The 16,032-nt window shown below is 45.4% G+C and overlaps 1 protein-coding gene and 1 long non-coding RNA gene across 8 annotated transcripts in view; one reads left to right on the forward strand and one right to left on the reverse strand.

Moving 5' to 3' along the window:
* Positions 1 to 15,996, forward strand: part of TMC3 (transmembrane channel like 3) — a 47,532-nt gene extending 31,536 nt beyond the window's left edge. The window contains exons 16-22 of the mRNA XM_017973323.5: positions 1,856 to 1,984; positions 4,086 to 4,196; positions 4,785 to 4,910; positions 5,650 to 5,728; positions 7,075 to 7,117; positions 8,429 to 8,684; positions 10,276 to 15,996. Of these exons, the coding sequence (XP_017828812.3) occupies positions 1,856 to 1,984; positions 4,086 to 4,196; positions 4,785 to 4,910; positions 5,650 to 5,728; positions 7,075 to 7,117; positions 8,429 to 8,684; positions 10,276 to 11,119 (1,588 nt within the window). The 3' untranslated portion in view covers positions 11,120 to 15,996. The remainder of the gene's footprint in view (positions 1 to 1,855; positions 1,985 to 4,085; positions 4,197 to 4,784; positions 4,911 to 5,649; positions 5,729 to 7,074; positions 7,118 to 8,428; positions 8,685 to 10,275) is intronic.
* LOC103793679 (uncharacterized) lies at positions 136 to 15,986 on the reverse strand. 7 transcript variants are annotated; one of them, XR_013518798.1, is made up of 5 exons: positions 15,754 to 15,986; positions 10,997 to 11,193; positions 8,487 to 8,714; positions 1,687 to 1,812; positions 136 to 1,587 (listed from the first exon to the last, which is right to left on the reverse strand). It is a non-coding gene; the product is annotated as an uncharacterized LOC103793679 (long non-coding RNA). The 7 variants fall into 7 exon arrangements; XR_004744464.3 differs by adding an exon at positions 8,842 to 8,948 and having other exon boundaries at positions 136 to 1,812; positions 8,639 to 8,714; XR_004744467.3 differs by adding an exon at positions 8,842 to 8,948 and having other exon boundaries at positions 136 to 1,812.
* Positions 15,997 to 16,032: the final 36 nt, after the last annotated feature.

Genomic DNA, 16,032 nt, shown 5'->3' on the forward strand with positions numbered 1-16,032 from the left:
TTTCTTCTTGCCTTTCCTTACATCTCATCTGGCTATGATTTAATTTACTTACTAATTTACTTAATTTACTGGATGAGACACAACCATAATAAACACAGTTATAAGCATTAAGAAAGGGTGTTTCCAAGAGAACTCTTTCACATATGTATTAATTTTATTAGTGGTTTTCTAAGGATTTTACAGGAAGAAATTAAACAGAAAATAGTCCATGTTTAAGCTACTATTGGTCACAGCCCCAAAAAATCTGCACAGAAACCAGCAGAATACACTCATAGGGAGGACTGGGGGAAGGCTGGGAGGAGAGGCTGCTTCTCCTTAGTGAGGACTTCAGGAGTGGCTGCTGGGGACCTTGGCCAATCTGCCCTTGCTCGCCACCCTCCCTCCATGTTCCTCCTAATTTTCACTTAGACACAGGGCCCACGAGCACAGCCATCCCCCAGACTGCAGACCCACGCCTGGGGAGGCAGCAAGCTGGGAAGTCTGGTTACCCATGGCACCTCCCAGGCCATGGCAATCCTGTACCCGGAGACACTGAGGAGCTGGAGGGGTCCCCCCATGCCACCCACACATAGGCGTGTGTCTGCGGGCCGCAGCTGAGAGTTCCTTAAATGACCCCACTATCTCTGGTTTCACCTGTTGGACCAGAAATAATGCCATTTGTTAAAAAACAAGCAAGGAAATACACCAAAAAGAACCTGGGACATTCCATACATCCAGAAAACACTCTCTCTTCATAATCATTCAGTAAAATGCGTGGCAATTGAGAGGTATAAAGTCATATTCTTCCTGTCAAAGTCTGTGTTCCTAGAGTCCACTGTATTTTACAAAATACCTTTACAAATATGGTGTTAAAAATAATATCTGACATTTATTTAATAGTGCTAGATATCAGGTACTTCTCTACCTGGAGTAACTGATTTCATCCGTATAGTAAACCCGTGAGAACTGCTATTATTTTACCCCTTTTAAAGATGAGAAAACTGAAGTTCAGAGAAGCTAAGTGTCTTGCCTAACATCCAACATGTTAACATTTCCTGTTAAAAACATTTTACTAATTAAACATATTCTTATATCTATGCTTATTTTCACATCAATAAATCCAAATTCTGCAAGTATTAGATCGAATGCATATCCAGCATAAACTGATTTAGACTGAAGTCAGAAGACATGGGTTTTGTTTCCCAGCTGGCATTTCTTTTCAGGGTGACCATAAGTCCCAGCTTTCCTGGGGTGATCTGGTTCTTGTCTGTGGGCTCAGTTCTTTCCTTCCGCAAACCTCCCGGTTTGGATGATATAGGGTCGGCTTCTTATTAGCAACATGTCTTTGGTTTCCCCATATTTGCCCTTCTTGTCTATCAATTGGATATTTACCTCTCCTTTTGCTATTGCAGAGAGTAAACAAACTGAAATGTGTGAGGGTGCTTAGTGCCATATCCAGCAAAAGTCGGTGCTCAACGTATGTTGATTAAACATGAAAGTCAGGAATTTATTAACACAGTCCTCATCATCCACAAGAAAAACCAGGAGCTAGCCCCAAACAGTAGTCATCCATTATTTGTCTCCTTCCCAAAGGAGGATTTTCCTTTGCTAAAGTGTGAAAAGAGAGACACTTAGTTGTCCTTTGCAAAGAGAATATTTTAAAATAGAATCAATATCCTTCAAGTCAGGTTTAGTGACTGGTTTTACCTTTAGAAAGTGGAGGGTTGTGGTCTTGGGACTTCAGGGGCATTTCCAGTTCTTTAAGCATAGGGTGTAAACCCCAGTCTCAGAACCAGGTTCCTGCATGGGGCTTCCATAGTCCTAGAAGACAGGCTGGAAGAGAACAGATGCACACTGACCTTCCTCATGGTTCCAGGATGGGGGCCTTCTTCTCCCCATGTCTCCCAGCATTCAACGTTCTCAAACTCATTGGGCTCATGTACCTGAGGAGTTGGGCTGTGCTGACCTGCAATGTGCCCCACCAGCAAGTATTTCGAGCCTCCAGGTGGGTAAGAATAAGATCTGATCATACAGATACTATCTCATCCACAGCTGCCTTACCCAGGGGCCCTCCAGCAAGGGGTTCCCCCAATTCTCTTCCTGTCAAAATCCTGCCTGCCCTCCAATTTTATCTCCTCCAAGAGCCATTTTCAACGCCTTACTCTTTCAATGAATTGTTACTCCTCTTGAATTCATGACACAGTTTTAAAAAACTTTTTGGGGAAGTTTAATAGTGCTTTCAGAAAAAGTGCACAAATCATAAATGTTTAGCTTGATGAGTTTTCACAAATGGAACACAAGGAACTAGATCAAAAAACAAAACACAAATGGCACCCAGAGCATGCCCACTTGCATGGGATTCCAATCACTGCCAACTTCTAATGGCATCATTAGGCTGCCTGGCTTTTACTTGGTGTAAACAGAATCACACATGGTATGTGCTCTTTTGTGCCCAGCTGCTTCCACTCGACATTGTGTTTGTGAGATTCACCTTACTAAGGAAATACACGTCAATGTCTGTATCCTGGCTACCATTGACGGGTATCTAAGCTGCTTCCAGCTGTTGGCCATCATGAATAATGCTGCCTTGAACATCCTTCACAGGGCATGCGTATGTTCACCCTTACGAAATAGTGCCAAAAAGTTTTCTAAAATGATCACCCCACTTTACGTGTCTGGCAGCATTATTTACCAATACTTCTTCCTTTATCTGTTTTAATTTTAGCCAACTGGTGAACTCATAACACATTCTAAATACTTTGCTGATTCAGTTATTTTACTTTGACATAAACGATTACCTGTGTCCATATCAGTGGCTTTCAAACTTTTTGCTGATGACCTACTTGACAACGCATTCACTTTTTGTTTTGTTTAGATAGAGTCTCACTCTGTCGCCAGACTGGAGTGCAGTGGTGCAATCTCGGCTCACTGCAACCTCTGACTCCCTGGTTCAGAGATTCTCCTGCCTCAGCCTCCTGAGTAGTTGGGATCACAGGCATGTGCCACCACATCCAGCTAATTTTTGTATTTTTAGTAGAGACGGGGTTTCACCATGTTGGCCAGGATGGTCTCGATCTTCTGACCTTGTGATCTGCCCTCCTCAGCCTCCCAAAGGGCTGGGATTACAGGCGTGAGCCACCATTCCCTGCCTGCATTCACATTTTAGCTAGTAACTAATACACACATATGCATCATTCAGAGATATATGTTTTGATATATTTATATATGTTGTATATATGTATATGTATATACATTATATATGTGCATGTGTGTCTGTGGTTAGAGAAAGAGAAAGAGGTTTCACAACTTATCACTCACTTTCTTACTACATTCTGTACTCTGAAATTTTCTATTCTCTTCTAGTGAAGTCTTTTTTATTAGAAAGAGAGAGAGAGAGAGAGAGACCAAGAGAGAGTACTAGTTGAAAGTAATGACATGGATTGACCCTTCATTCTCTTTTCTGAACTGTGTACAGGGCCTTGCACACTGAACAGGTTTAAGCCCCCCTCAGAGGAGCCCTGGGTGGCCAAACTCCCTGACACCAGCTTAGGGCTCAGGGACAGGGATCAGGGCTTCATGAGGCAGAGCACATACCCTGTGCAGCCATGTGCAGAGCAGATAAGAGGCTGAGTGCAAATCACACTGAAGCGAGAGAATCAGGAATCACAAACAAAAGAGCCAAACCATCCTGAAACGTAAGAGACAGGTTCAAGGCTGGGAACAGGAGAGGGAACCAGTAGGGAAGGACCCAGATGGGTGAGCAACGCTTCTAAGGTTTTTCCATAAATTGAGTTTACTGTGTGGAACTCCTGGGTGCCAGGGTAGTTCACCACCCTCATGGTTTGAGCTAAACAGGTGCTCAGCAAATGTTTATTAGACAAACAGGTTGGGCGGGAGATCTCTGAAGTTCCTCTGAACACTGATTTCCAGGTTCCTAGGCTGCAAGTGACCGTACGACAGATCCATTGGTAGGCAGCCCTGGGAGGTGGATTTTTTAGTTTGCAAAGAGTCAGGGCAACCATTTCTGTGGCAGCTCTTTGGGCATATGCAACCCTGGCAGCTGGCTATGGAGTAAACTTAACACATGGTATTTGATTTATCTGCAGATCCAACAATTTCTACTTGGCCATGCTCCTGTTTATGCTGTTTCTGTGCATGCTGCCAACCATTTTTGCTATTGTCCGATACAAGCCATCTCTAAACTGTGGGCCATTCAGGTAAATTGTTTTCTTTCCTGGCTCTGCCCATAGCGACTGAATGCCGCAGGGGAATTAAACTGTATTGAACTGAATTCTCCTCCCAGCTCACAGAGCAGGTGAACAGGATAGAAAGATTGCAAACCTGCATGTTTTAAATTCAAGACCAGTGCTCTTTCCTTAATACCAGGCTTCCCTTAGCATAACCACCTCTGTGCTCATGTTAAAAAATACAGCCCTTTTAAAGTGAGAAGAGGCATTCTATCTGGTCAAAACAGAAAAGCTTTTATGAAAACACAGTGCACAGCACTTTTTTTCTACATTATCCAGTTGTTTCCCAGCAAAACCCTCTAGTATCTTCATCTAGCATTCAAGTCAGCATTGATACAACATGTATGTAACATTTAGCCTTAGTGCACACTATTACAACACACACTTACATGCAATGTGATTAATGACCCCATCTTCCCTCCTCCATATTAATTAGCTATGAAATCATTTGAGGAATGTTAGGAAGTGGCCTCTAGGCATCCAGCCATTTTTTGATGTCTTGCAGCATCTTTCTGCCAAGAGCAATAAAATCTGAAGTTATGTTTTTCTTTCTCACAGTGGACAAGAGAAAATTTATGACATTGTGTCAGAAACAATTGAGAAGGACTTTCCAGCGTGGTTTGGCTCCGTGATGGGGCACGTCAGCAGCCCCGTGGTCATCCTGCCCGCTGTACTCCTGCTTTTGTGAGTACCACACCTGCCAGCTTTGGAGGGACTTCTGGGTGTTTGGCCAACAAGGGAACACTGCTTTCCAAGAATTTTATAAAATGTATTCGTTCTTTCAAAAATCACTTAGGCTTAGAGCCTGATGATCAAACAGAGACTCTGAGTCACACACCAGAGTCACGTGAGGTACTGTGCCATGGAGACACAGCCACTGGGTCTCAGCGAGGGGCAGGGAGAAAGCACTCCATTGTCATCGAGGTAGTTACTGATCTATCAACAGCATTCGGTCAATTGCTGTGATCACTAGAATGGGGCTGAATGCCATTATTATCATTATCTCATTCTCAAGAAATTTAAATAATCCTGAAAAGGAATTTCACAACTCAGCTAAGTATCTTTGGCTTGTTTTGGTTTAAAGGAAAAAAAGTAAAAGTGGGTGGATGCTGTACTCATAGCTTGATAGACGGCAAAATTTCTCCCCCATTTTCAGGTCTTCCTTATTGCTCTCACCAGTGCAGAATTCCAGGTCAATGAGGGTACTGTGGAAAGCCAGGAAAAGAAAACAAAAGCAGCCCCTTCCCAGAGCTCATTGGCTTGAGAATTTGCTGATGTATTTTGTCCTTAGCAGAGGGTCAGCGGGTAGCCCGCACCTGGCCTGGGAGCCTCTTATTCCTGCCAACTCCCAGCAGGGAATGTGGTCTGAAAGGTGAAAAAGCGAGCTGCAGCCCACTCACTCTCCTGTGCTATTTTGTCCTAGCATGCTCATCTATTATCTCCAGAGCATCGCACGTTCTCTAAAGCTCAGCAACCACCAGCTCAAAATGCAGATCCAAAACGCAAGTATTCCATGACCTTTGCTATTATGAATGTGTGTCAACCACATGACTGAGATCTTGCCAGCATGGGGATACCAGGGAGGTCACATCTTCAAGGTTCTATGACTCTTGGCCACCCCCTGGTCCCCAGATGTCTAAGGGTTATTTCTAAGAATACCCAAGGATGAATCACCTTTGCTAGGAAGAAGCCTGCTTCTGTTTTTCCTCCTCCTCAAGGGGCTTTGCTGCTGCCTCCAGCCCTTGAGTGCCCCTCCTGTGACCACACCAAGCCCTCAGTGTGCCGGGTGCTTCTGTGAGTTCTGGCAAAGTGCCAAGAGAGAGAAAAAGTCCCTTCCCAATCCTTGTCAATTTGCGCATCTAAGTCCAGCAGCACTGTGTGTCCCTAAAGCCTCAGCCCTTTCATATCTTTTAGATATGGCTGTCACTCCTTCTCTCTCCGTGGGGCTCAAACCCCATCTCCCAGAGCAGTCCGAGGGAGACATACACTCCCAACACTCCCGTAATTTCTCTCTTCCACATGCCCCAGGTGCTCTCTTAGTGCCCTGAGTCCTAAGACCTCCAGAAAGGGTCCCAGGACTGGGATGAGGCCAGTGAGGCTCCCAAAGCACCACATTTAAGGAGGGTCTGTTAGCATCATGCTGACCCTGTCCTTTCACAACTCTGAAAATAAGTGCCTTCTTAAATGTGGCACCCGAGATGCCTCACTGACCTCATCCCTGCAAAAAAAACCTCCTTCCACTTCTATCAGTTTAAAAAAAAAGAAAAAACCTCCGGTGAATATCAATTCATGCAAAGAAACACAAATTAGCTTCTAATTCAAAATTCATTTGGAGGTACAATGGCCATTTTGGTGGAAAAACACCTCTCCAGTGTTGTTGATCTATATTTTTTTGTGTGATTCAAACTATTATAGGCAGAATCTAAACATGGTCTCTTAGCTGTCCTGAAATAAAACTGGCTAAGCATAAAACTTCAGCTTTTAGGTATCTGCATTTATTCCTTCAAATAACAGGCCCAAGCCCAGAGCACACTGTCCATAGGGGCAATAGTAGTCCAGTCATGGCCCAAAGTAAGAACTAGGGCATATAAACAAATTAGCCGGGTATAGCAGTGTACGCCTGTGGTCCCAGCTACTCAGGAGGCTGAGTCAGGAGAACTGCTTGAACCCTGGAGGCAGAGGTTACAGTGAGCTGAGATCGTGCCACTGCACTCCAGCCTGGGTGACAGAGTGAGACTCTGTCTCAAAAAAAAAACTAGGGCATGTAAATCTTTTTTTCCCCAGGAATAATATTTGTTACTGCTTCCTGCTAAGCTCAAAACAAACGTGCATGTCATTTGCATTTTAGGCAAGATCAGAAGATAAGAAAAAGGTTGCCCAGATGGTAGAAGGTAAGTATTTTTAAAAAATGCAGCAATCTGATGTCTCCGTTAGTAGGCATTTAAAAATACAGCCATTTCAGATAGTTTGCGACATCCTACCAATAAAAATTCCTGATAACCTCGGTTTTTCCCAAGTAACCAGGCACAATAAAATAAAATTTAGGGATATAAATGTTGCTTTAAATCTTCCATTTTTATATCATATCCAGGCCCATTAATAATTCCAAAACGTGTAAAATCAGAAGGAAGTGCTGAAGTAGGAGAGGAAAAGCAGGACATTCATGTGGATAGAAGCCCGAAGAATCTCTTTGCCTGCTTCACTTTTGTGTACTTCTTCTCCGTGGCCCGTCTCTTGCTTGCAATGTTCCCTCCCAGGTCCCTTCCCTGAGGTCTGGCCTCCTTAGGTTCTGTCCTGTCCCTGCAAAGCAGGGAGAATGGAAGCATGTGGTATGGAAGTCTGGTATGGCCTAAAGGGAAGAAGGTGGCCATGGGGAGCTCGAAGGAGATGGATCTGTTTCTCCAGACCATTAACAGAGTGCTGTGAGCCAGAAGGCTCACTGGGCACCATTAAAATGGCACAGCCTATAGGAATGAGAATGGGACCAAAAAGGGCTCTAGGGGCCAGCTCTCACAGCTGCTGTAATACTTCACTAATTGGAAGGGACCTATTCCTCTCCAGAAAAATGCCTGAGCAAGAGCCCTAAGGCCTAAGGATGATGTTTGCTTGCTCCACCAGCTTTTCAGAGAGAGGCCTATAATTGATAATTATTACTGAAAGCAGTTGTGGCTCATGCCATAAAGCGCCTCTGTAATTGTCATCGCTTATTTGCCAATTAAGCCTAATTAAACTTAGGTCAGGTCACCTTCTAAAGCCAGAATCTGCATAGACTGTCTCAGAATAACAATAGCATTGCCCAATGTTCATTTTCCAGCTCAAGACCACATCATTTTTCAAAATGCATGTGAACCATTTCCAAAGAATCATAATTGTGTATAAGCTTTATTATCCTCATTGAATAGATGAGGAACTGGAGGCCCAAAGCTGCTACGTACTTGCTTTACCTCATGGGAAATCAGATGGAGCACTGTGAAGACATGTGTTCACTTGATTCCTCCTACACGCCCAGCTCCAACTTTCAGGGATGAAATCATTTGAATGACAGAATATTTGTTGCCCACTGGTGAGGTGTATTTGTCAGTGCACTCAATTGTTTTCAGACCAACTCCTGGAAGTCATAAAACTCTTGCAACTCAGCCCTCCTGAAGGTGTCACCTGCTCAGTGATACTTGTCTTCTCACAAGTCCTCCCTTTCCCTGCAGCCCGGATCCAGACCCAGGAAGAAAGCACCAAGAAGCTTCCAAATGACAGTGATCTTACCAGCCAACTGTCCTCAGCGCACTCGGGCACACCCCAAAATAATGGCAACATGGTCCATTTCGACTCAGAAAGCAGCAAGAGTGGCTGGATAGAGACAGTCACGCAGTCCATGCCCCAGAGCCCCAGGCCAGGGAACAGGGCTCCCAGCTCACCTCTCCCTGGGTTCTCCAAAGCCAGGCTAGAGCATGAAACTAACAGGTGAGGCTCCACTGCAACACAGAAGAAACCCTGGAATGTGAGAGATAAAGCACACTGGTTAGCCCAGTCCCCCAAATGACTCTGTGCACACAATCCACAAAATACCCATTCATCATTTGGAACCAGGCTCAGGGAAAATGCTCAGGGAACCACTCACAGCTCACAGTGGTCAGGTGTGAAGTCCTCAACAGCTTCAGGAGGCCAATGCCATTAAATTCTAATTCTTCCAAAAGGCATGGGGTCAGGAGACTGTGACAGCTGGTACTGAGAAGAAATGGAGGCGGGTGGGGGTGTCAGTTTGTCTAACAGGACAAATTCTTCCTCCTAGGCTGTCATTTAACCCGTAAGCAAACCTTCCAGCCAACCTAGGATAAACATTTTTCTAGCCTAAGAAAATACTCTTTATTTTTTAGTTCCACACTGGCCACCTTATTGGCAAGATCTTGCATATTTTAGCTGTAGTCTGGTCATGTTGTTGGCAAGACCATTTATGCATTACATGGGGTCAAAGAAAGCAGGAGATCCCTGCTTACTTTAATGGAGGTAGGACCCCTGGAAAGATGAAGGGGATAGACCTGTACTGGCCCAAACTCATATGGAAAATTCTATTTGATCTGATTGTAGTACAGTGAAAGCAATACAGATAAAATATAGGGGCTCTCTTGTTTTTACGCTAATGACTAAGTTAGCAAAGAACTTGAAGTCTTGTTATATGAGGAGTTGTCTGCATGTCTCTGTGGGGTCTTGAGAGGCAGGGAGGATCCAGACACTCCTTGGGAGGCCACTGGGTGTCAAACCAGAGCCACCATACAGATTCAAGTCTTTATCAGGAAGAACTTTTTTTTTTTCCTGAGACAGAATTTTACTCTTATGGCCCAGGGCTGGAGTGCAATCGTGCGATCTCGGCTCACTGCAACTTCCACCTCCAGGTTCAAGTAATTCTCTTGCCTCAGCCTCCCAAGTAGCTGGGATTACAGGCACCCACTGTATTTTTAGTAGACATGGGCTTTCACCATCTTGGCCAGGCTGGTCTTGAACTCCTGACCTTAGGTGATCCACCTGACTTGGCCTCCCAAAGTGCTGGGATAACAAGCTTGAGCCACTGCACCTGGCCAGGGAACAACTGTTTAATATGTATAACTGCTCTGTACCCACCAGTGGAAACTCAGAGAAGTGCTCGAGAAGCCAGACAGCTGTTTATAGGAGAGGACGAGGAACTATGTTCCTAACATGTGCTTCACCGACACTAGTCCCACTCTATGCCTCTTGACACAAAGAAGACTCCGTGATGAAATACACTAACACAGCACCCCTCACTCTGCACTCTCCATGGAGACTCATGATGCACATCACTGATTTAGGGTTCTGAAAATTCCAGCGGTAAAGCACACTGGTTAGCCCAGTCCCCCAAAGGACTCTGTGCACATAATCCACAGAATACCCATTCATCATTTGGAACCAGGCTCAGGGAAAATGCTCAGGGAACCACTCACAGCTCACAGTGGTCAGGTGTGGGTTAACTGCCTCTGTGTTACAGGTATCTGCCTGGTCTGTGTGCGGGCACAGCTACTTAACTGCCTCTGTGTTACAGGTATCTGCCTGGTCTGTGTGCGAGCACCAGCGATCTTCACAAGAACAGATCGCGCACACCTACGATGTTTACAAAGCACATTGAAGATGTGCACTCAGAACCTCTCCTCCGAAAAGACTTTCAGCAAATCAACCCTCCTCACCGTGGACCAGGGGCCTCGACTTTGGTGGCACAGGGTCCTAGGCCCCATGCCCCCAGATACTATGTCATTAATGAATGTGACTCTTACAAGAAAAAACATCCAAATGTCTGGCCAGAAAGACATTTCAAGATAGATGCTTCAGGTGACATTGTGGAGCTGTACCCCAGGAATGTGCGACAATATGCATCCTGGGTTCCCCGCCAGCCTCACTCCCCACAGCTGAGTGAAGAGGAGGAGGAGATGCCGAGGAGGGGCTGGATCAAACAGTCTCTTCCCCCACGCTCCCTGACGGACCTCCGTGGGGCTCCTCATGTTTATGTTGGGGAGAGGTCTGAAAGTCAGACCCTGGCTCCCGAGCACCAGGGGAGGGTACACTACAAGCCGTGGAAAGACGATTTTGAGGGTCACCTTGACAGGCCCGCCTATGTGCCCAAAAAGCCACGCTGGTGTAATTTCCAATACCCACAGCCCCCTCTGAAGCCCAGAGGGAAGCTCAGGTTCGAGCCATCCCTCACGGAATCTGACTCCGTGTCTGCGGCATCCAGCAGTGACCAACAGAACAGTGGCGCTGACCAGTACCTGCAGGTCACCCACAGCCAGCGCAGGTTCCCAAGGTCTGGGGGCCAGCCCGGCAAGAGGAAGGCCACGTCGAGGCAGGAGCTGACCATGGATCTGGACGACTTGATTTGTTCAAACGTCTAAGTTTCCTCCAGTGTCCGATTCCCAGAGTTAAGGCCCCTGTTGGAGTGATGGGCCAGCACATGGCATCTCCCTTTCTGGAAAAAGAGGTGAACACGTGTTAGAGAACCGAGGGGCACGGCTGTGGCTGCTGGCTGAGGTCCTGAGGCTGACAGCTACAGACACCTATTCCACGGCTACTGTTAGCCCACTCTATCCAAGTTAGGCGGCACCAAAGTGTGTTACCAGCAGCGAATCATCATGGGTCTGCAGCTACCTCAGTCCTTGCCTCCTCAGAAGAAAGAATTTGGCAGAGGAGCACAAGACAGAGGACAAGACAGGAGAGACTGAGGCACGTTTTAGAGCAGGCAGCCAAGTTTACTGAAAAGCTTCAGAGCAGGAATGAAAGAACGTACACTTGGGAGAGGGCCAAGCAGGTGACTTGAAAGATGGGAGTGCACCATTTGACCTTTGACTTGGGATATTAAATGCTGGCTTTGCTTCCGGGGTCCTGTGTTACGTCCCCCGAGTCTTCCCTTGGGTGGGCTGTCCGCCTGCGCGGTAGTGGCCTGCTAGCGCTTGGGAGGGGAACATGGGCAGTGTGCTTAGTGGAGTTGTGTACATGCTCACTTGAGGTTCTTCCCTTACCAGTGGAAGGCTCCATATTGTCTTTTACTGCGCAAGCTTAAACCCACTCACTCAACTCCTGAGATCTTACCAGGAGTGTCAGGTTTTTTCTATCTATTGGGAGACTGTCGTTCTCTGGTGCCAGCTGTGACCAATTATGATTTGAGAGAGACAATTAATGGCCACCTGACCATCACCTGATGGTTGCCTGACATTCCTGGGGGGTTGTGTTGGCAGGAGCCCCCACTGTCTGCTCACGTCTGACTGGCTACCCACTGTAACACCTCCACACATGAGCAGATTGTTTCCGTGGGGCTCTCTGCATCCAGAAGCCCATTAGCCATCATTTCAATGAAACTCAGTGCTTTGCTTCCTTTTGGGTTGACCACAAATCACAGGCAAGCCAGAGATCTCATCCTGCCTCCTGAAGCCTCACCTGAGCTATCTGAATGAGATGCATGAACTGTTCTCCTTCAACAGACAAAAGTCATCTTCTCTAATAAGCACCCCAAATTAGATGCCACCCTTAAAGATATTACAATGTTTAGTTTGTAGGAATAATCAGTTTAGTAAAGACAAGAGTAACTGCATTTGTTGAGAATTTATTTTACTCTGCTTACTGTGCAGTATGACTGTATGAATGAGTCAGGACACTGAGATTGGAAGCAATGCATGATTTATCTGTAAGGTTTACTGGTTTGCTTAACTGGGAAAAATGAGAATCAAGCCAGCCTCAGGCCCAGCTGGAGCCAGGGCATTAGAGCACCCTCAGGAATCTCTTTTCACCTCTCTGCTCTATTTCTATGTTTGTTGACCTCATTTTCTCCTACTGCCAACAGACTTTCTCCTTGTAGTCAGTGGAGAAGGGATTCACAGTCACAGAAAATGCCAGATTTACACCATCCAGCCAATAAGCCCAGAGAGAACAGTGCTGTCTCTCGTGTGCCCCCTGCCACCTTCACATTATCTTCACCTTTACGGGCTGATGTCCTTGGATCCTTCTATGGGCATTCTGCAGGGCTTGGGCAGCAGTGTGTTCAATCTACCATGATTAACCAGGAGCACACCGTGATTCAAACTTCCATAACTCTTTTCACTCTAAATTGTAATTGTGTCTTTTAAATATTTGTCTCCTCCACCAGATTGTGTATCTGGAGCAAGAACGGTTTTGTATTCATTCTGCATCCTCAGTAACTGACACTTAGATACTGTATTCGTTTTCTATTACTGCATAACAAATTTAGTAGGCTTAAAAGAATGCAGACTTAGCATCAGTTTCCATGGATCAGGAGTCCAGGCCCAGCTTCAGTAGGTCCTGAGCTCAGAGTCTCACCAGGCTATCATCCAGGTGGCCACCAAAGCTGGCATCCCATTATTGTTGGCAGAATTCATTTCTTTGAGGTCCTAGGACCAAAGCCCCCCACTCCTAGAGGCTGCCCGCATTTCCCTGCCAGAGGCCTTCTCCACAACATGGCTGTTTGCATCTTCAAAGCCAGAAAGAGAGTGTTCAGCTTTGAATCTCTTTCCTTCCAGAGAAGGCCTGAACCCACTTTTTTAAAAAGGGCCCACCTGATTAGGCCAGGCCCACCCCAATACTCTCTTTTGATTAACTCTAGGTTAACTGAGTGGAGATCTTAATTATATCTTCAAAATCACTTCGCTTTTACTGTTTCTGGGAGTAAAATCTCATCATATACACGAGTCCCAGCATACTCAAGGGAAGGAGATTATATAGGGCATGTACACCAGGGAGCAGCAATCTTGGAGGCCGACCATAGATAATAAACATCTGTTGAATGTGAATGGGTGAACAAGTAAATGAGTGAACTGTCCTACAGAATGAATCACAGATGGCTTGGTCACAGGGTTATATTCTAAGATTTATTACCAATTCTAAACAGAAAGAAAAGTCCAGTATAAATACCACAATTTTAAAAGTACACACAGATTAACACCTCTCCTGAAATTTAGGAAAAGGAATGGGCATATTTTCAAATATCTTGCCATGACAAATCCAAGAGGTTGCAGTCTGCTCAAGATTCAGTGTTCCACAATGCCATGGAAATGTGCTTTTGGGACAGAGGTGCTCATGGGAGGTTCATGATGGTCCTCTCTTCCAGGTGCTTGATCTGGGGCGTGGCCTCAAGCTCCTTGGGACATTAAAATATGTTTTGGAAAAGGCTGGCCTTTCCTCCAGACACCTGTGGGAGCACCGTTGTCTGGGTGGGAGTGGGGAGGTGCTTCTTTAGGACTGAGGACAAGCAGGTCCTGAGACATTCCTAAGAAAATTTGAGAGTTGCCAAACACACGCAGGGTTGAAAGCACGAGTATCACTTTCCAATGCACAACACAGCTCACATGCACTCTGGCACTTCCTGTTGGATTAGGTCTTGAATTTAAACAAATTTAAAAGACATAGAACAGTGCAAAGTCTACTACTGTGACAAGTGTCAATATTCTTACTGTTGGGTCAACAACTGTCAAGATTGAAATTTTATTTCCATTTAGTCGTTTTGTTATTAACAACAGAAAATATTAGATACCGTCAAAGCCCACTCTAATCCCCACACGAAGTCTCATTCCCTTCACACTAGCAAGAGTTTGGAGTACACCCATTGATCAGTTGTTTATAGTTTAATGTATTCTGTGTGTAAGTATATATGTACAAGCATCCATAAACAATTGTAAGCACATCTTAAGTAAACACCATCATACTGCATGTATTATTGCACATATTTATGTTTTTTAGCTCTAGCAAAAAAATATAGATCAAACTCATTTATTATAACTGTGGCACAGTATTTCATCATATGAATAAACTATATATTGATCCATTTTTTTTACTGATGGACATTGAAATCATTTCCACTTCGCTGCTGAAAATAAAGTTGCACTAAACATCTCTTATATGTCTGTCTTCATGTATCTTCTTGGCACACACATGTACCAGTGTTTACTTAGAAGTGCGTATCGGCCCTCCTAAAAGAGAAATCCATAGCTCATAAGAGATGAGCATGTTCGTTTTCACTAGCAGCTCCTTTATTAATCCTCATGAATCCAAACGTCTGTGCACACTTCCTCCAGATCATAAAGGGGCTATTTCCTTATAGCCTCACCAACGCCTTGTTGTGTCACACTATATCATTTTTGCCAATCTGATGAAAAAAATTATACCCACTTATTTTAATTAAACTGCATTTGTGATTGTTTTCATCTCTCCCTAAGTCAACTGGTCATTTGCATTTCCTCTTCTGTGACCCAATTGCCTATTCAACACCTTTGCTCATTTTTCTATAGACATCAACAACCATGGCTGTGAAAAGGAGCTCATAAAGCTCCCGACAAAAGCACCACATGCTAATCAGTTATCCCTTTCCCTTCCCTGAACTCTGTTGTCTAAGTTGCAGTAACAGAAAGCTACAAACCTAGTCTGTGAAAATGTCTTTGCATAGCTGTGGCTTTGTATTTTAGTAACAGTCCATGGGGGTGTACATTTCTGCCTTTGGTCAAACTATTATTGAGGACATGATCCACAGCATTATTAAAATCTCTCCTAACAACACCTACATAACAAACCCCTCTCAAGTCTCAGAGATCAGACTGTTGTATCCATTAAAGACTGAATTCCTTTTGAGAAGAGTAGCTCGGTAAACATCTTAGTAACTTCAGGATTAACTTAGTAACTTCCTTTAGTCACTCCTTTTGTCTCAGAATTCATGAGTGTCAGGAAATTTAGAGCAAAGTTTTCTGCATTTCTCTAAAAGACTAACTTCCTTAGTGGCGCGATCTCAACTCACTGCAACCTCCGCCTCCTGGATTCAGGCAATTCTCCTGCCTCAGCCTCCTGAGTAGCTGGGATTACAGGCACGCGTCACCATGCCCAGCTAATTTTTGTATTTTTTAGTAGATATGGGGTTTCACCATATTGGCCAGGATGGTCTCGATCCTTTGACCTCGTGATCCGCCCGCCTCGGCCTCCCAAAGTGCTGGGATTACAGGCGTGAGCCCCCGAGCCCGGCCTAGAATATTACCTCTAATGCAAATCGCATCACCGTCCCGCAGGCTGAAAGACTGGGTGCGCTCAGGACAAGAGTCCCCGCTTCTTAAACGAACAGTCGACCTCGTCCGCTACCTGGCCCGGCCCGATGGGTCTCAGCCGTAGTCCCGGCGCTTCAGAGCCCCTCCCACAGCGGGACAGGAACCAGGCGGATACAGCAGGACCTTACCAGGCGCGCCCACAGCGTCCGAGACCCGCCCAGGCGCTGACGCAAACTGGAGAGTCAGGCCCGGCAGTCTCCGGTCCTGCCAAT

This window comes from Callithrix jacchus, chromosome 6, assembly GCF_049354715.1.
Source record: "Callithrix jacchus isolate 240 chromosome 6, calJac240_pri, whole genome shotgun sequence".
NCBI lineage: Eukaryota > Metazoa > Chordata > Mammalia > Primates > Cebidae > Callithrix > Callithrix jacchus.